General features: G+C 44.4%; 1 protein-coding gene across 2 annotated transcripts in view; it reads right to left on the bottom strand.

Annotated features, from left to right (window-relative positions):
* LIMK2 (LIM domain kinase 2) overlaps nucleotides 1–26834 on the bottom strand; it is a 249863-nt gene that overhangs the window by 22271 nt on the left and 200758 nt on the right. For both annotated transcript variants that reach the window (XM_069215065.1, XM_069215066.1), the window contains 3 exons: nucleotides 15738–15912; nucleotides 11490–11545; nucleotides 1311–1468 (listed from right to left, as the gene is read on the bottom strand). In XM_069215065.1, the coding sequence (XP_069071166.1) occupies nucleotides 1311–1468; nucleotides 11490–11545; nucleotides 15738–15912 (389 nt within the window). The remainder of the gene's footprint in view (nucleotides 1–1310; nucleotides 1469–11489; nucleotides 11546–15737; nucleotides 15913–26834) is intronic.

Raw genomic sequence — 26834 nt, 5'->3', positions numbered from 1 at the left:
TGTTGGTACGTTGAAACAATAAACATATTTGATTCATAAGATGCTCTTTGTTGCTTTCAGATCCTCTAACACAGGGAACCTGGTTTTAAAAACGGACACAGGAAGATGGATCCTACTATGCATGCAAATTATTTATTCTCTGGCAGGTAAACAACTCGTTCTGAGGGAAAGGGCACATTCAATCACAACGCAATTGTGGAGGATTGCCTTTATGGCAATCATGTCCTTGAGCGACGTACGCAAAGATGCAAGAAGGAGCTCCACTCCCAATTTCTCACCCATTTTTGTGATGACATTAATATAAGCTGAGATTCACAGTGTGTGCACTGAACCACGTGCCAACTAGGATACTACTTTCTATAACATGTGAAACTATGAGGTATGTGTTGCAAAGGAAACAAGTTACTCACCCTCAATCTTAGTTTTTCAGGTTCCAAAAGAATAGAATCACATACAAATTCTCTATGACTTCAGTGGTTAAAATACCACCCCCTCTCCAATGAATGGCACAGAAATCAATCAAAAGAGGGTACAGAGTGAGCAAGGGGGGCTGCATATCAACGTCATACAGGAATCCAATTGCACAAACTGCCATTGGCCACCTTGACCATGAACCATTTTTCTTAAAGACAGTGAAGACGATTTTTCGACTTCACCACTAGATGCTAATGTGCAAAACATGAATCTATACCATATCAAGCTCTAAATCAAATGTTATACACAAGTAACTATTTCCATATTAATTCAATGGAAAATATGATGAGGTTATGATGAATGTGCACGTGTGAAATAAATTCCTGTTTAAGAAGTATAGAGGATCAGAGTATACTGGCAATATACAGAGGACAAGAGCAGACTATAATATAAAGAATTCACATGCCTTCTGGGCACGAAGAGAGGACAAGTGCATGGTGGAAAAAGGATGAGAGGGTATGTTGTGAATGAACAAACACAAGCCTGTGCTAATGTATGGAAAAAATCATGCATGCTGAGAATAGGAAAATGGTGAGGGCATTCTGGGAACGTGGTGAAGACCAGAACATGTTGGGATTAGACTAATAACAACCCCATAATGTTAGAGAGGACTAGTGAATGCTGGAATGGACACAGGACAAGAGAAAACCTGGAATGGACAGCCAGCTGGAGTGCAACGGGCCAAGGACAAGTGAGTCCTGGGATTGTGCAGGTGATCAGAAAGGACAAGTACATGTTTCAAAGTGATCGAGAAGAAGGGTACGATGGCTGTACACAAAGAATGGGGACAGGACATGCAGCTGGTGGACATCAAAACTCTGCATGGGCATCTCTACCTGCTCTCAGGCTCCAAGTAGCAGCAGATCACAGCCAGCGGGAAGAAAGCAGGAGGACAGTCGCGGGGTACATACCGCTCCCAGAAGAGCCTGACATTGAGGCCAAAGTCCAGTGTGCGCGGCAAACAGTCCGGGTCCGCATACACCTGCCCAATGATCTGAGAGAAGAACAGTAGGATTAGTTAACGCCTTACATGAGCTCTAAATTGTCGTCTTCCAAGGTAGAGGCGTGAGGTGGTCTGACAAACCCTTACCCAGTTCTTTGTTAGAGATGGCTACATTAAACAGGGAGGTATAAACTTCAAGCCTGGTGAGTACACACTACAGAGATCAATAGTAGAAGAAACATTGTCTCTTAACCTGGGATAAAATAAGTGACAGCTGAGAATGTAACAGGATAACTTCACATATTGTGGCAAAATAATCCACTGTTCCTTGGTCTCATTTAAGTCTACAACAGTTTCCTAAGCTTTTGACTCCCCGTCCACCACTAATTGAATAAACTTGTATCCAGTGTTTGCAAATCACCTGAGTCCACCTGGAGGGCTCAACACCTAATTGAGTAACAAACATTAGGAGGTCTCACCCACCACTGAAGAGTGCTCCAGCGGTGCTTAATGTTAAAAGGCAGAGTGAAATTAGAAGAATCCCTGTTTACAGTTCTCAGTACTCCTATTTACAGGCATATGGAGCCTTTCTGCATAGATTCTAATTACTGGTAGAATGTGTAAATTTATGGGATTTACATTTGTGGTCTCACTACTTAGAAAAGTAATCAATGTAACAAATGGATAATATGAGTGTGACATACTTACTTCCCCCACACTGAAAGGCCTAGTTAATGAATGAATGAAAAATATTTGTAAAGCGCATTGGCACCAACAAAAGGGATGTCCTGCGATAATGTAGAACCAACAGATTAAAAACTTGAACCCAACCAGGTCATTATTTATTTTCTAACGCTAACATGGTCTGTAACAGTACAAATTATCAATGGAATAGAGTTTTAATATTTTGTCAAGTACTGAGAAATATCTACATTCCAGTTTTATGACTCTAGCTGAAAGAAAATTGGCAGAGATGGAACAAAGAGATCTTGGAAGGAAGTATGGAGAAATATGTTTCTATAGATAAAAAGGAGAAGCCTGGTGTTAAATATGGACTGAATTCCAGCCTGAGAGATTGCCACTAGCTGAGACTTTCTCAAGCGTTCTATTCATCACCTTTGCGTTTCGATGTCACACTCCAAGTCCAAGCGGTACGCACACAGGAAGGTCTCAAGGACTCTGTTTGACAGGACTCGAGCTGCATCTCACTGCTTAGGTTCGATGAGGATGAGGCCAATCTGTAGTAGTTTGTGTTTCCATATGGGGTGGACCTGGCAGTTAAGGAGTGACTGTTCCTATCAAAGTCCGATCTGCATTTGGGAGGTTCTTGCCTTCAGTGGAATATTGGGCAAAATATTATGGACAAGAATGAGACCAGGATGACTGCCAGCAGCTGAGACTTTTGTAAGTATTGCACCCATTGTATCTCAGCTTCAGCCTAGTTTCAAGTTTGCCAGCACAGTCAATATGATCAAGCACAGACTATATCTCATAACCTGTTTCCAACACGTGACAAGATTGTGAAACTTGGCAGTAGAAGGCAAAAACTGAGCAGATCATCATGGTTTGGGTTCTACATGAAGTCTCCGTACTACGTCTAGTTTTGAAAAACGGTCTCTCCTTAGGTTTCAAAAGTCACAAACCCAATGCCTCTTGTGGGTATGTCAACACTTCCTATGAAAAAAACTTTCAAAAGGTCTGTCTTCTACTTTCTCCTTTCCCAAGACATGCTTTCACTCTCTTGGTGATGTCACTGTACCCTGGCAGCTCCCCCTCTTTCCTATTAGTGCTGCAGCTGCCCAGCTCTTGCACCCCAAGGTTTCCATTCTGCAGACGGAATGTGCAAATGACACCCAGAGTGCATCTTTTCCAATGGAAACTCAGGCAGGATATCCTCTCCCAGCGATAGCAACAGGAAGAGGCCACCACCTCATCCACTGTGCACTTCAATACTGGAATGAACAAATCAGAGACCTTCTTTACACTCAACTACTGATGTGACCAAACCAGAGACCTTCTTTGGATTGCTCTATTGTTATGAACAAATCAGAATCTTTCTTTGCAATGTGCTACTGATATGAACTGAACTGGTTAGCTCTTGGTGCAATGCAGCAGGGGTGGGAGGATTGATTCAGCTGGACAATATCAAGAACTAATTTTCTCTTCATTATCACATGTATTATGCATATCAACTTTAGTTTCTCCTGTAGAAAAATTCCAGGAGCGATCTCCCACTCCCCACGGCACCTGCTGATGCGCCTCACACATTCTTTGTTACATCCCAAATCCATCTGTATTTTGAGTTTGCTTTTATTTGGCTAGCGTCTCAAACATAAGGGCTGAGCAAGGGTTACATATAAAGCGGTGCATAGGACAAATACTGGAAGCAAACCAGGATGTGGGGAGGAGTATGGCTAGTGAGGTAGGACAGGTGATACATTAGTTACACAGTGGTCCAGGAGTGGCACATGATGCTGACACACAAGGGCTGGGATGTGGTCAGAACAGCAGGCAGGACTCTAGTGCCTCACAAATCATTGAGAAGCCCTACACGGGACAATACACAAGGTGCTGGGAGGATGCAGGAAACTAGAGTGGCTGCAGGTAGGAAGACATCACCTAAATGGTTCTCACTGTGTCCGGGAGGAGCTAGTGACCACCATGTGCCACCATCCTAACCTGAATAAGAGAAGGTGAAGGCAGAGAAAAGTCAAATCAGAGGCATAGAGAAGAACAAATCGAAATACAGAGACAGTGGAGAGATCAGAGTTGGAAAAAATACCAAAAAGAAACACAAGGCCACGAAAATTAACCCCTTTTACCAACTTGAATTAAGCATGGGGGCGCCAGAGACAAAGAAGGTTTGCGCCAAGTCCAACAATGATACCTGTTCAGTAGGATTACGTTGGGATACAAATATCTCAAGGTAAATACATCAAATAAAAAACGAAAGTCAAGAATATCAGAGAGAAAAATACATATCCAGGGTTAAGGAGTTAAAGCAGATAGAGTAGATAGTAACGGATGCACAAGTGAGTAAGGTATGGTTAGAAAGAGAAATGGGGCATGGGGGCGCCCCTCAGACACAACAAACTAGAGAGGATTACAAAAAAAGGAGGTTGGTGTAAAAGAATAAATACAATATAAGAATATATTTAAAGCTGAAAAGTACATGCATGACGATGGCTCAAGGTAAAAACTAAACTTACACGAGGTAAAGGCGGTTTGAGTCATACGATGGATGTATTAGAACAGTTCAAATAAACAGGGGCTGTAATAAATTACATAGAGATTAATCACCCAAGATTGACCCCCTAAAGCATCAATGGCGACGACAAACGCGTGAAAGCGTTACTGGCTCTCGTGGTCTGTGGCCTGACGGCAGCTTGGGAGAGGGGGATAGTTCAAGAGTTGCCCACAGCACGAGCTGGCACTTCTCTGCTGAACTTTGGGTGAGTAGATGGGTGAGCTGGCGCACAGTGTCACTAGTGTTGGAAAGTTCCATGTGTTTATAGCGTCACCATTAATTAATATTGGTTGATTAATTCAAACATGCAGGGGGTTATGTATAGGATTTCCAAAAACTCAGTCGAGGAGAGGTTTGGATCCATAAAACAGTTACAAACACCACATAAATTAAAATGTTATTTATATAGTGCTTACTACCTCTCCAACGAGGCGTCAAGGCCCTTTGTGGTGAGTAGCACGCTACTCTGGAACCCAAAAAGGATTAGTATTGGATCAGTATGGGGCAAAGAGTTAAGGTGAGCGGTGAATATGAGTCTCTTAGTTGGCTTGAATAGGATAAAGGAGGGACGAGTCTCGAAAGGGTTATTTGGAAGATCATAGTAGTAGAATAAGGTATGGGATGAGTCAACGGAGAGATGGAGGAGGGAAGAGTCAAAGGAGAGATGGAGGAGGGAAGAGTCTACAAAGGGATTCGGGAGATCAAAGTAGTAAAATGAGGTTTGGGATGAGTCAGAGGAGATCCACATGAGGGAAAAGTCTAGAAAGGGTTATTTGGGAGGTCATATAGGGAAAAAAGAGGTTTGGGTGGACCAAGAAGGAATAGAGGCTACAACAGCCTAGAAAGGATTATTTGGGAGATCACAGTAGCAGAACGAGGTTTGGGATGAGTCAGAGAGTAGAGGATATATTGAGAGAGGTATAGGAATAGGAGAGGTGGAGGTATAGGATGAGACGGTAGTGCATTGCAGACAAAGGTTTTTTTTTCCTTCTACAGAAGTCAAGTAATAAATATATAACATAACAGAGAAGTGCATTGGAGACAGCCAGTCAAATATATATATATCTCCTTTCATTCTCCATTCACTGGGATACCCCAACCCTACAGGGCGGCCTCAGTTTATGGGGGACAGAGCATCCCGTATATAATCAAACCTCCAAAAGAAACACCGAAGCCTGATTCACCAGAAAACCACTGCTTTTATTTCAAGTGGCAGCATTTCATTTATTTTTTCTGACGCATTTCGGCTGTTCTAATCAGCCTTGATCACAGGTGAGCCTTATTAACATGCAAATATTCTTACTTCCATAAGTATACAACTCCCATAATGCATCTTATTTTAAACTTTTGATTCCTATATTTTTGCTAAATAGCATTTCTTCTTTCAGTCACTTTTAGATGCATAATTGAGTACTTTGCATTTCAATCGTCTCGTGCAGAGTATAATACACTTCATTCTCATAGTCCTTGCTCATTTGCCATCACAGTCATAATACTTCTTAAAGCCTCGGTATGGCTGAATCATCGACAGGGGACAAGTTCCCTTGCAGTCTCCCTTGCTCACCTCTGTGTCTATATTCTTATTGTATATATGTAAGGAAATGCCTCCTTGGCATGGTTACCCCCTGACTTTTTGCCTTTGCTGATGCCAAGTTATGATTTGAAAGTGTGCTGAGGCCTGCTAACCAGGCCCCAGCACCAGTGTTCTTTCCCTAACCTGTACCTTTGTTTCCACAATTGGCACACCCTGGCATCCAGGTAAGTCCCCTGTAACTGGTACCCCTGGTACCAAGGGCCCTGATGCCAGGGAAGGTCTCTAAGGGCTGCAGCATGTCTTATGCCACCCAGGAGGCCCCTCACTCAGCACAGACACACTGCTTGTCACCTTGTGTGTGCTGGTGAGGACAAAACGAGTAAGTCGACATGGCACTCCCCTCAGGGTGCCATGCCAACCTCACACTGCCTATGGCATAGATAAGTCACCCCTCTAGCAGGCCTTACAGCCCTAAGGCAGGGTGCACTATACCATAGGTGAGGGCATAGGTGCATGAGCACTATGCCCCTACAGTGTCTAAGCAAAACCTTAGACATTGTAAGTGCAGGGTAGCCATAAGAGTATATGGTCTGGGAGTCTGTCATACACGAACTCCACAGCACCATAATGGCTACACTGAAAACTGGGAAGTTTGGTATCAAACTCCTCAGCACAATAAATGCACACTGATGCCAGTGTACATTTTATTGTGAAATACACCCCAGAGGGCATCTTAGAGATACCCCCTGAAAACATACCCGACTTCCAGTGTGGGCTGACTAGTTTTGCCAGCCTGCCACACACCAGACATGTTGCTGGCCACATGGGGAGAGTGCCTTTGTCACTCTGTGCTAGTAACAAAGCCTGTACTGGGTGGAGGTGCTTCTCACCTCCCCCTGCAGGAACTGTAACACCTGGCGGGGAGCCTCAAAGGCTCACCCCCTTTGTTACAGCACCCCAGGGCACTCCAGATAGTGGAGATGCCCGCCCCCTCCGGCCACGGCCCCACTTTTGGCGGCAAGGCCGGAGGAGATAATGAGAAAAACAAGGAGGAGTCACTGGCCAGTCAGGACAGCCCCTAAGGTGTCCTGAGCTGAGGTGACTGACTTTTAGAAATCCTCCATCTTGCAGATGGAGGATTCCCCCAATAGGATTAGGGATGTGACCCCCCCCTCCCCTCAGGGAGGAGGCACAAAGAGGGTGTAGCCACCCTCAGGGCTAGTAGCCATTGGCTACTAACCCCCCAGACCTAAACACTCCCCTAAATTAAGTATTTAGGGGCTCCCAGTACCTAGCAAGATAGATTCCTGCAACCTAAGACGAAGAAGGACTGCTGACCTGAAAGCCCTGCATAGAAGACGGAGACACCAACTGCTTTGTCCCCAGCTCTACCGGCCTGTCTCCGCACTTCAAGAAAAACTGCAACAGCGACGCGTTCCACAGGGTCCAGCGACCTCTGAAACCTCAGAGGACTACCCTGCATCTAAAAGGACCAAGAACTCCCGAGGACAGCGGCTCTGCTCTAAAGAAGAAACATCTTTGCAACAAAGAAGCAACTTTTAAAGACCACACGTTTCCCGCCGGAAGCGTGAGACTTTGCACTCTGCACCCGACGCCCCCGGCTCGACCTGCGGAGAAACAACACTACAGGGAGGACTCCCCCGGCGACTGCGACCCTGTGAGTAGCCAGAGTTGACCTCCCTGAGCCCCCCCAGCGACACCTGCAGAGGGAATCCAGAGGCTCCGCCTGACCGCGACTGCCTGCTTCAAAGAACCGGACGCCTGGTAAAGACACTGCACCCGCAGCCCCCAGGACCTGAAGGATCCGACCTCCAGTGCAGAAGCGACCCCCTGGTGGCCCTCTCCCTTGCCCAGGTGGTGGCTACCCAGAGGAGCCCCCTCCCCCCCATTGCCTGCCTGCTTCGCTGAAGAGACCCCTGGGTCTCCCATTGAAACCTATTGCAAACCCGACGCCTGTTTGCACTCTGCACCCGGCCGCCCCCGTGCCGCTGAGGGTGTACTTTTTGTGCTGACTTGTGTCCCTCCCGGTGCCCTACAAAACCCCCCTGGTCTGCCCTCCGAAGTCACGGGTACTTACCTGCTGGCAGACTGGAACCGGGGCACCCCCTTCTTCATTGAAGCCTATGAGTTTTGGGCACCACTTTGACCTCTGCACCTGACCGGCCCTGGGCTGCTGGTGTGGTAACTTTGGGGTTGCTCTGAACCTCCAACAGTGGGCTACCTTGGACCCAACTTTGAACCCTGTAGGTGGTTTACTTACCTGCAAAACTAACAAACACTTACCTCCCCCAGGAACTGTTGAAAATTGCACTGTCCAGTTTTAAAATAGCTTATTGCCATTTGTGTGAAAACTGTATATGCTATTTTGCTAATTCAAAGTTCCTAAAGTTCCTAAGTGAAATACCTTTCATTTGAAGAATTACTTGTAAATCTTGAACCTGTGGTTCTTAAAATAAACTAAGAAAATATATTTTTCTATACAAAAACCTACTGGCCTGGAATTGTCTTTGAGAGTGTGTTCCTCATTTATTGCCTGTGTGTGTACAACAAATGCTTAACACTACCCTCTGATAAGACTACTGCTCGACCAAACTACCACAAAATAGAGCATTGGAATTATCTCTTTTTGCCACTATCTTACCTCTAAGGGGAACCCTTGGACTCTGTGCACACTATTTCTTACTTTGAAATAGTACATACAGAGCCAACTTCCTACAATATATATGTATATATATATATTTAAATATAAATATAACACACACACACACACACACTTAACTACATAGATGTTAACATAAGGCTTCTCTACACACTTTAACCCGTTCTGTTTTGCCGGGGACGTAATGGTTACATCTACCGGCACAGAGCTCCTGTGCGAGGATGTAATCATTACGTCCTGGCACATGAGCTCAGAGGGAGCGCTCCCCCCAAGGCAGGGATGGAAGGGGAAGCCCTTCCCCTTCCACTCCCAACTCCCCCAGTGACGTCTGATGACATTGTCAGAGGCCACCTCCCATGCGATTGGAAGAGAAATGCAAAGCATTTCTCTTTGATCATGTGATGGGGGCCTGAGAGGCTTCAAAGGGAAGGAAAGGAATTTCCTTCCCTTTGAAGTCTCTCAGAGCATTTCAGCAGCCAGATGCTGAAATGCCCACTAGACACCAGGGATTATATGAAATAAGGAAATTGGCATAAGGGGAGCAACCCCTTGGGCAAGGGTTGCTCCCCAGGGGGGACAATTTTTTTCAAGGACTTTTCTGCCTCTCCCCTGGGGGCAGATGGCCTATTGTTATTAGGCCGATCTGCCCCCAGGAGAGGCAGAAACCTCTAGGCGCCAGGGATCATTTTATTTATTTTAGGCCATTTCTGCTCCCCTTGGGGTCAGATCAGCCTATTTCCATTCTTCCTGGGGGGGACGGGCAGAAACCACTTTGGCACCAGGGATTGGTGTTTTGGAGAAATGGGGCCAAAGTTGTTCTGCCCACCAGCGGGCAGACGGGGCAATTACCCCCGATCCACACCCAGCATTGTCTCATCTATACTGATACAAATTGTGCTGTACTTGTCAGTCCAAAAATGTTTTTTTTCAAACTGCCCTTTTGGACCCGCTTTGGTTCCCCCTCAATTTCGACATGTTTTTGGTTCTTCCCTGAAACAAGCTCTTGGCCCACCTACACAAGTGAGGTATTATTTTTACTGGGAGACTGAGGGGTACGTTGGGTGGTAGGAAATTTGTCCCAGTGCAGTGATCCCACACAAATGTGGGAAAAATGTGATATTTTTAGCTAAATTTGATGTTTGCTGAGGATTCTGGGTAAGAAAACATTGGGGGATCCATGCAAGTCACACCTCCCTGGACTCCCCTGCGTGTCTAGTTTTCAGAAATGTCTGGGTTTGGTAGGTTTCCCTATAAGGCTGCTGAGCCCAGGACCAAAAACGCATAAACAGTTTGTTTTGAATTTGATAATTTTGGGGCATTTCCTGTCACGGGCACTAGGCCTACCCACACAGGTGAGGTACCATTTTTTTCGGGAGACTTGGGGGAATGCTGGGTGTAAGGAAATTTGTGGCTTCTCTCAGATTCCAGAACTTTTTGTTTTAGCCTAATTTTGAGGTTTGCAAAGGATTCTGGGTAACAGAACCTGGTGAGAGCTCCACAAGTTACCCCATCTTGGATTCCCCACGGTATCTAGTTTTCAAAAATGTGCAGGTTTGGTAGGTTTCCCTAGGTGCCGGCTGAGCTAGATGCCAAACTCTACAGCTAGGCACTTTGCAAAAAACATGTCAGATTTCAATGTAAAAATGTGATGTGTCCATGTTGTGTTTCCTGTCGCGAGCATTAGGCCTACCCACGCAAGTGAGGTACCATTTTTATCAGGACAATTGGGGGAACACAGAATAGAAAAACAAGTGTTATTGCCCATTGTCTTTCTCCACATTTTGTTCTTCCAAATGTAAGACAGTGTGTAAAAAAGACGTCTATTTGAGAAATGCCCTGTAATTCACATGCTAGTATGGGCACCCCGGAATTCAGAGATGTGCAAATAACCACTGCTTCTAAACACCTTATCCTGTGCCCATTTTGAAAATACAAAGGTTTTCTTGATACCTATTTTTCACTTTTTATATTTCAGCAAATGAATTGCTGTATACCCGGTATAGAATGAAAACCCATTGTAAGGTGCAACTCATTTATTGGCTCTCGGTACCTAGGATTCTTAATGAACCCAAAAGCCCTATAGGACCCCGCAACCAAAAGAGTCCAGCAGACATAACCGTATATTGCTTTCATAAATCTGACATCGCAGGAAAAAGTTACAGAGTAAAACGTGGGGAAAAACGGCTGTGTTTTTTCAACTCAATTTCAATATTCTTTTATTTCAGCTGTTATTTTCTGTAGGAAACACTTGTAGGATCTACACAAATTACCCCTTACTGAATTCAGAATTTTGTCTACTTTTCAGAAATGTTTAGCTCTCTGGGATCTAGCACTGGTTTCACACCCATTTCTGTCACTAACTGGAAGGAGGCTGAAAGCACAAAAAATAGTAAAAATGGGGTATGTCCCAGTAAAATGCCAAAATTGTGTTGAAAAATTGGGTTTTCTGATTCAAGTCTGCCTGTTCCTGAAAGCTGGGAAGATGGTGATTTAAGCACCGCAAAACATTTGTTGATGCCATTTTCAAGGGGAAAAAAAAACACAAGCCTTGGCTGCATGACCCAACCTCAGCATTGATGCCAACCTGACCCGCATGCAGCTCGTTACTCACCTCACACAAGACAATGCCGAAGGAGAAGATGTCAACTTTTTCATCATAGCTTCTCCCTGGGGATGACAAAGCAAATTAAGCCTTTTTATTGATAATAACAGCCTACATCAATCTCCCTGTTCACAGGTTATCTAAACAGAACCCTTCCACAATCGAATACCTATTGAAATTGTCATTAAAACTGAAGTCGACAAATATCGTCTAATATCTCAAATATCAGGCAAGTAAAGGGAAGACTCCACCAAGAGAAGTAAAGGTGAGACATAACCTTTTGGCTTGGCCCATCATAGTATAAGACCAGGCGTGTGGTGGGCCCGTGGGAAAGGAGGGTTAAGAGTTTGAGGTGCACAGTGAAATCAAAGACATTCAACAGCAGCAGAAAATCAAATGTTTTCTCTGGTTCGAAGTAAAGACGCATGCAAAAAGAAAAACATACAGACGAGCCTATTCCTGCAACATGTCCAGAATTTGGAACAACATCCCGACCGCACTTCAAACTAGAACAAAGCAAGGCAGATAGGTCTTGCCTTTGTGGCCTACTGCCTTTGAAAATGCCTTTTTGGCGTTGCTATATAGCATCGGGGGAAATGCAAAATGTTTTTTTCCCCAATGTTGTGCAGCATCACCAACAAAAAAGAAAAAAAAGAAAGAGACCCGCGATTGTCTCATTCAGCTGGTGTGTAGGTGTCACAATGAATACGCGAACAAGCGGAATGACGTGGGCACTTTGTGCTTTGCTTTTTTATTTATAGATCCAAGATGGAGGATGACACTTGGATCAGAAATTAAAAATGAAGACATTTTTAAAGCAAAGGCAAAAAAAAATTAAAAAAAAAAAAAAAGCACAGGTAGGAAGACAGCAGTGAAGCGGGTTGGGGGAGAGGAAGGGAAAAGCAGCGAACAAGGGAGAGACCAACAGCGGGGGACTGTCTGAAAGATCCAAAGATGGAGCAGCATACAACACAGCGAGCAGCAAGAGGGCAGGCGGAGAAGTAAAAATGGAAAGAGCTAAATAGGGGCAGACGAGAAGCGCACACACAGCACAGGTGCAAGAGTACGTGAGTCTAGCAAGCATCACGCGTGTGAGAGAAACAGAGCACCTGGGGGTTGTGTATCGAGAGGCGCACACGAAGAACAAAGCTTGAACAACTGCACTCATGGAGTGCTTAACCAAAAAAAAAGTTCAATAAGAATGAGCAATGGAAGGAAACAAGCCATCCAGCTAAAAGGATGTTAAAGTATTTGTGCTCCATGTGAGGGACACACACAAGGTGGACAAATTGGGACAAAGAAAGCCGTTGAATAAGCAGCAAGCAAACGAGTGACAAGCCAACCAATGGTAAGCAATGGGCAGGACCAGGCAGGCAGCCTGAGCTGTCTCATAGGTGAAAACTAAAAAGGAATTTAAATCTCACTCTTTCAAGGAGTACCTCAACTGCCACAAACCACAGATTATCTTAGCCCCCCCACTACCAATACCCCAGATCCAGCCATAATGTACTTATGTACACAGTCCAGAATGACACCTGTGCTATTGTGGAGCACTCCACTGCATTCTAGTAAGGTTTGCACTTTAAAATACCAAAACATACACAACTTTAAAATAACAATTGCATAATTTAAAAACTATGGGATTCATTACGAGGTTCTTGAATGGGTGTGTTAATTCTACATCCCTGGAGTTCATAAAATGTGTGTCCAGTTAACTCCAAGGGAGTGGATTTAACTGGGATTCTGGGTTGAACTCCAAGAATCCCCTAAGGAATGAGGAGTTACCAGGCAAATTGGTAATTACGGATGAGATGTGCCCAGTAATTCTACAATCTGCCCTCGAGATTTTGGCTGCTTTCAGGAGGGGAAATCTCTGGGGGAAATAGGAGCAGAATTCCAGATTGGCAGGTAACAGCACTACCAACCTCCAGTAACAATTACCAGCCTTTCCTAGTGAGGGTGTAAGAAACTACAAGCTGGCATCTTGGAGATTCCCCTAAAAGTGCTGGTGACTGCAGGTGATGGCTCTTCTGTGTGAAAAAATGTCCACTGCCATAGCTCAGAAAAGTGAGAGCCACAGTAGAGTAAGTGCAATACGCTACACAATAAGGAGGCAGGTGCGACCTTAGATATCAGTTTGACCATAACTGCACATGGAAATACAGCACATCACAAAAACATACCAATTCTTTTAAATACAAGAAAAAGCACAAGTAAAGTGTTACTTACCCTCTAAGCATCTGTTTGCAGGGTTTAGTGCTGTAGATTCACATGCTCTGCATACTCCCCCTTCTAGTGTTGGGCTTGGATGTTTGAAACTAGCTTTTCCTTAAAGAACTCTTAAGTCACAAGGTATAGTCACTCCTCCCTTGGTTGGCCATGCGAATGGGCACCAACTCAATTGTTAATTCGTTTTGTACAGCAGATGAGCGTACTGATGTAGCAGTATGTAGGACAGCTTGGTGACCATGCATGAGGTTGTGTCTAACAAGTTAAATATGTAAATGAAAGGGAAGAATATCTGTGGCAACCACTGGCTCCTGGGAAGGTGGGAGGGTGCATCTCAATGTACAGCACTACACGCTACAAACAGATGTTTACAGGTTGACAGTTTCCATTCGTAGCATCTGAGACTGCAGGTATACATGCTCTGCACAGACAGTAAAGCAGTATCCCCTTTCAAGCAGTTGTCAGCCAGTGAATGGTTCAGATGTTTTAAACAAAGTCCTTAAGGCGGTATGTCCAATTCTAGGTTGTTTGCGAGCTAAGACACCCATGCAGTAGTGTTTAATAAATGTGAGTGTAGCGTACCATTTAGCCACCTTACAAGTGTAAGCTATAGGGATATCACCAAGGAAAGCCACAGTGGCCCCTTTCTAATAGTTGGAATGGGGCCTACGGGAGGAAGACAACATTCTCTTGTATTGAGATAGTGGGTTTGGATGCACTTGACAATCGTCCTGGCTATACCTGCCTTTGATAGCAGATGACCTTTGTAAGGTTTAGCGTATGCAACAAAGACCTGGTCAGTCTTACAAAAAGTTTTGGTCCTGTCGGTGTAAAAAAATAAGTTTTTTTTCCCCATATAGTGTGACGAGCCCTTTCTTCTACAGGGTTTGGTTGAAGGAAAACGATGAGGAACTCCTAAGGTTTAGTTAAAATAAAAAGGGGATGCTAGCTCTGGGAGGTCTTTGGGGTTGTCCTGAGGATAATTCTGTCATTATGGGTCTGGAAGATAGGCTCCTCTCAAGTAAGGGCCTGAAGCTCACTAGAACACCTTAGGGACATAATCGCTATACCTTCCAAAGGAGGACCTGGAAAGAGAGCATGAGCGTTGTGGTTCAAAAGGAGGGCGCAGACGTCTGGTAAGGATGACATTAAAGTCCCAGATCACGACAGGAGGCGCTCTAGGTGGAATCTCCCGCAGCTTCCATAAAAGCCTTGATGACAGGAATTCCAAACAATGAATAGTGTTCCCTGTTCTGCGTGTAGCTTGCAAAAGCAGCTATGAGAAGGTGTATTAAACTGTAGGCTAGACTGCAGGTTTGATAGGCTCCAGGTGCCTTGAAATGCAATAGTGGAATTTTTCCACTTGGCAGCATAACTGGCATGGGCAGTGGGTCTGGGGGCTTCTTCGAGTTTGCCTGTGCATTCTTGAAGCAGGTTAAGGTAAATTAAACTCTAGAACCTCAGGAGCTAAATGGGTAGATTCAGCTTTCTGGATTTCAGTGTCCGCTTCTGGCTTGGTTCTGCGCCAGACGGTTTGGCCTGTTGAGGAGCTTCTAGTGGGGAACAATAGCATCTTGAGAAGGGTTGGGAACCATGGTGGCCTGGCCCATGTGGAAGCCACGAGGATCAGAGGAAGTGAGGTGTGCTGAAGCTTCCTGTGTGAGCCCGGAAACTTGCAGGTGTTTTGGGCTGTGGCAAAGAGGTTGACACCGGGACACCCAATGACAAATGTAAAGGAGCAGGACTTGCTGGTTGAGTTCCTACCTGTGGAAGTGTTGCTGCATCCTGCTGAGCTGGGCTACAAAGTAATTGTTCACTCCCGGAAGGTACTCTACTAGGGCTGAATTACAGCCCATTATTTTTGGCCCACTGTATCGCTCTACACAGAGACGTGCCATATGTAAATCAGTCTCTTACCCAATTCCTTGTCGTCTCAAACACGTCCATCATTTCCTGTCCTGAACCAGCAGGAATCGGAGATGCGCAGCTCTGCAGATGAAAATGGGGAAGGAAGAAACCTCTCCTTACCATTAAGCATTTCTGGTGCCATCCAGTAAGGATTTCCCACCACCGTGTAGCGCTTCTTGCGATCACTCTTTCGGAGATTTCGCTGTAAGGTGGAAGGTTTCACAGGTGGAGGCTTGGGTTTCTCCTCAACAATCAGGCGAGACAGACCAAAGTCGGCTACCACAATGGTACCATCCTGGGGGTACAAAGAGCCTTGGAGTCATAAATAGGCTACAATTCTGTACTTAAAGCAAAAAAGATAACTTTCCTACAATACGAGTTTTATATCACTGTTATTTCTCAGATTCACGTACTGTGAACAGTTCAGTTTTTAAACTGGATAGGAAATTGCATACAGTCAATTAAAAAAATAAAATAAATTGTAAATCGATCATGTGTGTCTAGAACAGTGGTTCCCAATTTTTTTTATTTCTGTGACCCCCACTTTATCATTACTGGAACACAGGGACCCCCCACCTGAATCATTAATGGAATCCGGGAACACCCCCACTGAGTTATTATTGAAAGCTGGGAATCTAATCCGTTAATATTATTTAATTTTCTGAGCAGTTGCGCACCCCCTGAGGAGGATTTGCGGATCACCCCAGTGGTCCCCGGAACACAGGTTGGGAACCCCTGGTCTAGAAGATACCGTTTTCTGAAGATATTTTTTCCTTCTCTTCTTATTAACTTATTTTGGACCTCCCCATCTAATTGGAAGGAAAATTAGATCACATTGTAAATCTACAATGGGCACAAGCTGCAAAACTACAGATAATTGTTTTTGCAGCATGAGTTTGTTACAAAGCCACGAGATAAGGAGCGACTTAAAAAAGTAGTGGTTTGAGGGCAACAGGGTGAAATGTTAAGTGGCCACAAATAGGTGGTCTAGATTTCTGTCTGACATTACCATTCACACAACTGTGACATATAGAAGGCAGCTGTGTGTGTGGGTGTATGTATGTGTATATATATATATATATATATATATATATATATATATATATATATATTTATATATATATATATGGAAAATGTCACTTACCCAGTGTACATCTGTTCGTGGCATTAGTCGCTGCAGATTCACATGCTGTGCACATCCCGCCATCTGGTGTTGGGCTCGGAGTGTTACAAGTTGTTTTTCTTCGAAGAAGTCTTTTCGAGTCACGAGACCGAGGGACTCCTCCCATTTCGGCTCCATTGTGCATGGGCGTCGACTCCATCTTAGATTGTTTTCCCCCGCAGAGGGTGAGTTAGGAGTTGTGTATGCTAGTAATAGTGCCCATGCAATGGAGTAATGTACATAATGTAGTTTAAAGTAATATATTTACAAATATACAGATGTTCAAGATCAACTTCTAAACGGCTACAGGCTCCCGGGGAGGCGGGTGGGCGCATGTGAATCTGCAGCGACTAATGCCACGAACAGATGTACACTGGGTAAGTGACATTTTCCGTTCGATGGCATGTGTAGCTGCAGATACACATGCTGTGCATAGACTAGTAAGCAGTTATCTCCCCAAAAGCGGTGGTTCAGCCGGTAGGAGTTGAAGTTGTTTGAAACAATGTTCGTAGTACTGCTTGGCCTACTGTGGCTTGTTGTGCCGTTAGCACATCTACACAGTAGTGTTTGGTAAATGTATGAGGCGTAGACCATGTAGCTGCCTTACATATTTCGGTCATTGGAATATTTCCTAGAAAGGCCATGGTAGCACCTTTCTTTCTAGTTGAGTGCGCCTTTGGTGTAATAGGCAGATCTCTTTTTGCTTTAAGATAACAGGTTTGAATGCACTTAACTATCCATCTAGCAATGCCTTGTTTAGAAATTGGATTGCCTGTATGAGGTTTTTGGAAAGCAATAAATAATTGTTTTGTTTTTCGAATGAGTTTTGTTCTGTCAATGTAGTACATTAACGCTCTTTTGATGTCTAATGTATGTAGTGCTCTTTCAGCTACAGAGTCTGGCTGTGGGAAGAACACTGGCAATTCTACTGTTTGATTTAAGTGGAACGGTGATATGACTTTTGGTAAAAATTTAGGATTTGTCCGTAGAACTACTTTATGCTTGTGTATTTGAATAAATGGTTCTTGTATGGTAAATGCTTGAATCTCACTTACTCTTAAAGATGTGATGGCAATTAAAAATGCAACTTTCCATGTTAAGTATTGCATTTCACAAGAGTGCATGGGCTCAAAAGGTGGACCCATGAGTCGTGTTAAGACAATGTTGAGGTTCCATGAAGGAACTGGTGGTGTTCTTGGTGGTATAATTCTCTTTAGACCTTCCATAAATGCTTTTATGACTGGTATCCTAAATAGAGAAGTTGAGTGCGTAATTTGCAGGTAAACTGAAATTGCTGTAAGATGTATCTTAATGGAAGAAAAAGCTAGCTTTGACTTTTGCAAATGTAGTAAGTATCCTACGATGTCTTTGGCAGATGCGTATAAGGGTTAAATTTTATTATTATGGCAGTAATAAACAAATCTTTTCCACTTATTTGCATAGCAATGTCTAGTGGTAGGTTTCCTAGCTTGTTTTATGACCTCCATACATTCATGTGTAAGGTCTAAGTGTCCGAACTCTAGGACTTCAGGAGCCAGATTGCTAGATTCAGCGATGCTGGATTTGGGTGTCTGATCTGTTTGTGTTGTGCAGATCTGGTATGTTTGGTAGTTTGACATGGGGCACTACTGAAAGGTCTAGTAGTGTTGTGTACCAAGGTTGTCTTGCCCATGTTGGTGCTATTAGTATGAGTTTGAGTTTGTTTTGACTCAACTTGTTTACTAGATATGGAAGGAGTGGGAGAGGGGGAAAAGCGTAAGCAAATATCCCTGACCAACTCATCCATAACGCATTGCCTTGAGACTGATCTTGTGGGTACCTGGATGCGAAGTTTTGGCATTTTGCGTTTTCCTTTGTTGCAAATAGATCTATTTGTGGTGTTCCCCAACTCTGGAAGTAAGTATTCAGTATTTGGGGGTGAATCTCCCATTCGTGGATCTGTTGGTGATCCCGAGAGAGATTGTCTGCTAACTGATTCTGAATTCCTGGAATAAATTGTGCTATTAGGCGAATGTGGTTGTGAATCGCCCAATGCCATATTCTTTGTGCCAGGAGACACAACTGTGTTGAGTGTGTCCCTCCCTGTTTGTTTAGGTAATACATCGTTGTCATGTTGTCTGTTTTGACAAGAATGTGTTTGTGGCTTATTATGGGTTGAAATGCTTTCAGCACTAGAAATACTGCCAATAGTTCTAAGTGATTTATGTGAAACTGTTTTTGGTGAGTGTCCCATTGTCCTTGGATGCTGTATTGATTGAGGTGTGCTCCCCAACCTATCATGGAGGCATCTGTCGTTATTACATATTGTGGCACTGGGTCTTGGAAAGGCCGCCCTTTGTTTAAATTTATACTGTTCCACCATTGAAGCGAGGTGTATGTTTGGCGGTCTACCAACACCAGATCTAGAAGTTGACCCTGTGCTTGTGACCACTGTGATGCTATGCACTGTTGTAAGGGCCGCATGTGCAACCTTGCGTTTGGGACAATGGCTATGCATGAGGACATCATGCCTAGGAGTTCCATCACCATTTTGACTTGTATCTTGTTTTGGATACATGGCCTGTATTACATTGTGAAATGCCTGAACCCCTTGTGGACTTGGAGTGGCAATCCCTTTTGCTGTGTTGATTGTCGCCCCTAAGTATTGCTGTGTTTGACACGGTATAAGGTGTGACTTTGTGTAGTTGATTGAGAAACCTAGTTTGTGGAGGGTTTCTATGACATACTTTGTGTGTTGTGAACATTTTTCTAGAGTGTTGGTTTTGATTAACCAATCGTCTAGGTAAGGGAACACATATATTTGCTGCCTTCTGATATGTGCAGCTACGATTGCCAGGCACTTTGTAAAAACTCTTGGCGCAGTGGTTACTCCGAATGGCAACACTTTGAATTGGTAATGTATCCCTTGGAATACAAACCTTAAGTACTTTCTGTGTGAAGGATGTATCGGTATATGGAAATATGCATCCTTTAGGTCTAGTGTTGTCATGTAGTCTTGTTGTTTGAGTAGTGGAATTACGTCTTGTAATGTTACCATGTGAAAGTGATCTGATTTGATGTAGGTATTTAATGTTCGGAGATCTAATATAGGTCTCAGACTCTTGTCTTTTTTGGGTATGAGAAAGTACAGAGAGTAAACTCCTGTTCCTTTCTGGTGTTTTGGTACTAATTCTATTGCTTCTTTTAGTAGCAATGCCTGAACCTCTAGTCCTAGAAGATCTATATGTTGTTTTGACATATTGTGTGTTTTCGGTGGGACGTTTGGAGGAAATTTGAGAAATTCTATGCAATAACCATGCTGGATAATTGCTAGGTCAAGAAATATATGATACACTGTTCCAACCAGAAAGAACGGAAACTAATGGCGGGGGTCCTAAATTCTAGGAGCAAGAAGCCTCACACATCCATAGGATGTCATGCTTCATCATCGGAAATGCTCCTCGTCAGACCGGCACTGCAATGTCTGACGGGCACCACCCCTGGTGGGGGGGTTCTTTGAAAGAGATCTTTTTCAATGATGGTGCCGTGACCCCAAAGGTGAATAAGTGACAGAGGAGATTGAAAGAAATCGTGGTTAAAATTGGCTCTCAAAAACGCCACTGGGTCAATAGTTTTATTCGACCAGATGGACGGTCAGGTCCAAGGTTAAAAAGTATAGTCATAAGAGTGAACCAGAGATAATGATCAATCACTCTATAGTAAAAGTAGCAAAGGGAGGAATTGGGGATTTTCCAAAGCCAACCCTATCATGGGTCAACATGTTTCGCATCCTGGTGGTCCATACGGATCCAGTGATGCTTCATCAGGACCTAGATGACTATGTGTATCTCCTAATTATATGGGCCACATGTGTTTCCTTAGTCAAGTGTACAGATTACTGAAAACCAGAGAGTATCTTGGAGAAGTACCAGTCACTTACATAAATACGGAACCAATAATTCCTAAATGTCGCCCGTCCGAAATTAGAGAACGAGCTTCCTAGGGACACATAGACCAATGGTCCAGCGCAAATAAAGTTTGGTAGAGCTGCTGAAGCCAGGCGGGAACCTACCCTGGTCCGTGGTTCCTGAAAAGTGTGTGTTGTTATTTCCTCCCAATGTTTGTAAAATTTGGTTAGTCTCCCCCCCACAGATGTTATGTGTTGGGGATGTGTGACTTGGAAGTCACTGTTTGTTTTGAGGAGTTTTGGGACTTTGGAACTTTCCTCTATTCTTTTGGAATTGTCCCCCTCTATATTGTCCCCGAAAACTTCCCCGCTGATACTGGCTCTGGTAAGTGGGTCTTGTCTGTGAGGTTGTGGGTTCTGTGCTTTGTCCTCGAAACCCCCCTCTAAACTGTGTCTTTCGAAATGTGCCTCTGCCCTGTGGGGAGTAGAGTGCGCCCATGGCTATGGCCGTGTCAGTGTCTTTTTTAAGTTTTTCGATTGCAGTGTCCACCTCCGGCCCAAACAACTGCTGTCCGTTGAATGGCATATTCAGCACAGCTTGCTGTATTTCTGGTTTAAATCCTGATGTACGCAGCCATGCATGTCTCCTTATTGTTACTGCTGTGTTGACAGTCCTAGCAGCTGTGTCTGCAGCATCCATTGCTGACCGTATCTGATTGTTGGAGATACTCTGTCCTTCTTCAACTACTTGTTGCGCTCTCTTTTGGAACTCCTTGGGAAAATGTTCTATAAAGTGTTGCATTTCGTCCCAATGGGCCCTATTGTATCTGGCCAACAAAGCCTGTAAATTGGCAATACGCCACTGGTTTGCTGCCTGTGCCGCCACCCTTTTGCCTGCTGCGTCAAATTTTCTACTTTCTTTATCTGGAGGTGGTGCATCTCCTGAAGTATGTGAGTTCGCTCTTTTGCGCGCAGCCCCTACTACAACTGAGTCCGGTGTTAGCTGTTGTGTGATGTACACGGGGTCTGTTGGTGGCGGTTTATATTTTTTCTCCACTCTTGGAGTAATGGCCCTTCCTTTTACCGGCTCTTCAAACATTTGATTGGAGTGTTTTAGCATTCCGGGTAGCATAGGAAGACTTTGATACTGGCTGTGTGTGGACGACAGTGTGTTAAAAAGAAAGTCGTCTTCAATGGGCTCAGCATGCAGGCTGACATTATGAAATGCCGCTGCTCTCGACACCACCTGTACATAGGCTGTACTATCCTCTGGTGGCGACGGTCTAGCTGGATAACATTCAGGACTATTATCTGACACTGGTGCGTCATAAAGGTCCCATGCGTCAGGGTCATCTTGACTCATTCCTGTAGGAGTTGGGGATTGCATCATTGGTGGAGTGGCTCCCGGTGATGGTTGCGGAGAGCATTGTGGAGATGGTGGCGGGGTTACTTGTTTAGCCACCTTTGCCTGTGGATGCTTGTCTTTTTCCTGAAAGGCAAGTTTGCGTTTCATTTTAATCGGAGGGAGAGTACTGATCTTCCCTGTTTCTTTTTGGATATGGAGCCTTCTTTGGGTATAGTCTGGCTCTATTGTTTCCAATTCCTGTCCAAATCTATGTGTCTTCATTTGTGTGGACAGTCTTTGTTCCTCAGTGTAGGAACTTGTTTTCGGTTCCGAGGCCGGATGTTTCGGTATCGAAACCTTTTCGGCTGCTTTTTTCGGTTCCGACGAAACCTTCTTTACTTTCGGCGTCGTGGTCTCTCGGTGCCGACCCATTTCGGTGCAGCTATCTCGGTGCCAAACCTGCTCGGAGCCACTATCTCGAGCCCGAGATTGCTGTGAGGCGGTATCTCGACCGGAGACGGATGACTTCGCCCCCAGCGTGCCCTTTTTCGGTGCCGATGATCGGTCACCTATTTTTCGGGTTAAGCCATGGCCTGTTGGCGGTGGCGTCCCCTGGGCTTTAGTGTTTTTTTCGTGAGTTTTGTGTTTCGACGTCTTACTCACGGTTTTCGGCGTTTCTTCTGGATCGATCTCATCCGAGTCCGATTCATGGATGGAGAATGTTTTTTCCTCCTCCTCGAAACGCTCTTGTCCTGTCGGCGCCGACGCCATTTGCAGTCTCCTTGCTCTTCGGTCTCTTAGTGTCTTCCTGGACCGAAACGCTTGACAGGCTTCACAAGTATCTTCCTTGTGTTCAGACGACAAACACAAGTTACAGACCAGATGCTGATCTGTAAATGGATACTTGTTATGACATTTTGGGCAGAAGCGGAATGGGGTCCGTTCCATCAGCCTTGAAGAGACACATGGCCGGGCCGACCAGGCCCCGACGGGGGATCGAAAAAACCCCGAAGGGCCACCGAAGCTCTTCAAAAGTCGGTGTCGATCTGTTGTAACTAACCCGATATCGAATGCAAACAAGACGATTTTTCAGAGATTCTAACTAACTTTCCGACCCGAAACACGGAGCGAAAAGGAACACGTCCGAACCCGATGGCGGAAAAAAAACAATCTAAGATGGAGTCGACGCCCATGCGCAATGGAGCCGAAATGGAAAGAGTCCATCGGTCTCGTGACTCGAAAAGACTTCTTTGAAGAAAAACAACTTGTAACACTCCGAGCCCAACACCAGATGGCGGGATGTGCACAGCATGTGTATCTGCAGCTACACATGCCATCGGACATATATATATATATAAAAAAAGGCCATTTAATTAACTTCTTGCAGGCCAAGCATGCTCTTGGCCCTAACACGGAGCAGTCTGTTAGCATGTTTGCAACACTTCTGAATACCACTTACCTATCTTGCAGCTCCATCCTTTGTAAGTGGTGTTGCAGACCAAATTTGATTAGCCTTTCTAAACTCTTGGATCTTGTTCATATAATTTACAGATGCCTTATGAATAAATAATCCATGGCATGGCCTCTCTTCTGGTGGTAGTGGAATTGAGAACTGTGAGAAAATGAAGTGTATTATGTGGTGTGGTTATGCAACCTCTCCGTGTAATACACTTACCAACCCCTTTAGGGCGAGTGGGTTTTGTTTGCTAAATTCTTAGATCAACTTGTGTAACTGTAGTTCTGAGCAGTCAGGCTTATACACAGAAACACGCGTAAAGCAATTAAACAGTACCAAAACAACTGCAGAAGAAATGCACAGGACACGCAAAAAAAATGAATTTTTTTTATAAATAGATTGCATTTTTTATGTTTTTTTATTTTTGGATATAACATAAAAACGAAAAAGATCCACTAGAAGTTTCCGGAGATACAGATTTTACAAGGTATAGTATTGATGCGGTTACTTAAGAGTTACTTTGGGTGATCAGCTCCAGCAGGGAGCCCGTCAGGGTGACCAGAAAGGTCCTCAGAAACAATTACATCCAGACAAGGTAGACTCTTCAGTTAGTTCCAGTCATCGTATCTCCTTGTCATAGACTTCAATGGAAATGGTCCTGATGCCACAGATACAGGATGCTGAAGATACTCAAGGATGCTGTGGATGTATTGTGGTCGAGGTGGGTCCTTCTCTACTTAACCCTTGGTCCAAGGGTCTGGTGAGGGGATCCTGGCCACAGTGGTCGACGTACCACAAAGTTCTCTCAAGCCTGGCAGAAATCCAGTCGCCACAGGACTACCAGTCACACAGCATCACTGTCACTTGCCTTCTGGGTGACCTAGCTGCACTTCGACTACCTTCCAGGGTCCAAAAGACTTGAGGTTCGGGTCCTGGTTCTTGGTACTACAAGGCGGCGAGGAGAAGTGATTTGAAGATCTGGGCTACCAACTTACCCCAGTAGGCCCTGTGTTGCGAACACGAAGCCAGCTAACTAACCACTGGAGTCTTTGGCTTCAGGTGGGTCCAGGAGTCATTTTCTTCACCATGGGAAGGGCACAGCAGGAACAGGTCCCTTATTTGCTAGCCACTAGATCCAGCAGGTGCAGTCTTCCTCAATGCAGCCTCTCTTCTCTGGGTCATTGGTGCAGTCCTTCTTTAGTCCTTTTCTCCAGTCCAATATCGGACTTCGGGGTACCAGAGGTGCTTTGTTGATACCTAGAAAATACCCTCAGGGGAGTACATGGTCACTAGTCAATGGGCTACCATGTTCCCTCCTGATGACAACTTCCTGTGAAGTGTGGCATTTAAATATCACAGAAGTGTTTATTCTGCCCACTCTCAAGGTGGCAGAGCCTCTGTCTCGATGTGTAGAGCTCTCCAGCCCAACCCATGTGTGTGGCAACAAGGGAGCTATACGCTCCTGAAAAAACAGTTTGCCAACTGGGTTTGGGTACCTCTCTCTGTCCCTGGTGCCAGCCTGTCTGCCTAAACAATGAGCAGCCCCTCTCCCAAGTGTTTCCCCGTTTGCCATTCAAAATGCTGCTTCTCCTTTGAAGCTCACCTTTGGGGCTAACACCAGATGTCTTTCTGCCAGAGAGAGGTAACACAAGCTTTCCAACATGCAGGCTTCTACTGTGTCCTTTCCTGGGAGTCATTCAAATGCCTCCCCATTAGGGCAAAAGACAATCTATGAGGATAGTCCTTGTGTGCAATGGTAAATGGGCACTGGATACCCAGGGCAACTAAAGTGGCCACTTCTAAAGTTGCACTTTGTCGATTAGTGACATTAAATTAGATTTAACCATTAAATCACATTTAATATACAGATTCTTTTGATACCTTACAGGACCAACTTTAATAGTCCCAGTCAGTGGTTAGCAGGCCTGAGGGGGTCAGTCTACAATTCTGCATTCACCAATGGGGTTGTTTCCCTAGTAAAAATGTAAATTTATGTTTTTTACTGTTAGAATATGTTAACGCACATGTTCCACCTTTTAATATATAGCAACCTGCCTCTGGGCTTGACAGGCCTACCTTAGGGGTGGCATACATTAAAAAGGGAGGACTGGGCTTTGCCATTACCTTAAATAGAAAAGTAGAGTTAGCAGTTTTAAAATCCACTTTTAGTCTGGGGTGACAGACTAGGAACTATGCTAACCCTATCACAAAATAACAAATTGCAGAATTACCTACCTAATTATTATACATTAGGCAGGTCGAAATCTGTGACCCTCCTGCCCATGATTGGCTGCAATCACAGGGCTGGTGTCCTGCAATGGACAGCTGATGGCCATTCTTGTGACTCCTTAAAGCAACCAGGGCTGCTATTAAAAAAACAAAAATCAGTGTGAGAGAAATTTAAGGGGAGCAATAAGTGCCCCTGGACCCCAACTATTCCTCCCAAGCCTGCAACCCTGACTCACAGGGATGACCTTTCCTCCTTTGCCAACCGGTTACCACCCCAACTTGATTCAGAAACTGATCAATGGTTTTCAATGAAATTGCAGGTGCAAACCAGTGCTAAATACCATACCTACTAATTTGGAAGGAATACCCCTTGCAAATTGGGGTTCGTTATGGGTGGCTACCCCCATTTTGTGATTCAAAGAAACTATTCCAAATTACAAAATGCGGTTCATACATAAGTAAAAGAGATTATGTTGTTGCAAACTCTGATTCTGTGAATCACAGGGTTTGAGAAAACAAAATCCCTTACTACATCTGGCCCAAAGGTCCTTGGTAATCATATTTATTTCTCTATAATCTACAGCCATATCACCGATGTGCCCAGGCTTCTTTTAGTTTTTACCTCAAAAGAGGACAATGACGGCAGATTTTTGTCTATTAACTATCAGAGCATTTTTCTGATTCATTTTTAGTGCGCACTTAGAGATTTTTGTTTCCAAATAGTGTTAACTGGGAGGTCAGTCACCAGTTCTTTACCAATGCTGGCCATGTATCTGAACACAAAGGTGGGAAAAAAAGGCAATCTCAAGATGATGCAGGCGAGTGGCACATGTGGGCTTCAGAGCAACGACCTAGTGAGTCAGTCGATACAGGTCATTAGTCAGACACTTTTTGATTTACATAAAAGAAAGATGCTATTTTCACATCCAACCAAAAGCAGCACAAATCCATACAGCATGTGGACTTATTATAAAGTCTCACAGCAAACGTGACAGCTTATCACACAAGCGAATAAAAAACGAAACAAACCTGTAGAAATAACACAGAGACAGTTGTAGACTCATGATTGCATGACACTAGAGACAGACAGTTTTCAGAAGTGCCCTTCTTCAAACAGACAGATAGCCTCACAGCAAACT

Source organism: Pleurodeles waltl, chromosome 11 (assembly GCF_031143425.1).
Source record: "Pleurodeles waltl isolate 20211129_DDA chromosome 11, aPleWal1.hap1.20221129, whole genome shotgun sequence".
In the NCBI taxonomy this organism is placed as follows: Eukaryota; Metazoa; Chordata; class Amphibia; order Caudata; family Salamandridae; genus Pleurodeles; species Pleurodeles waltl.
This window is presented reverse-complemented; position numbering and strand designations above follow the sequence as displayed.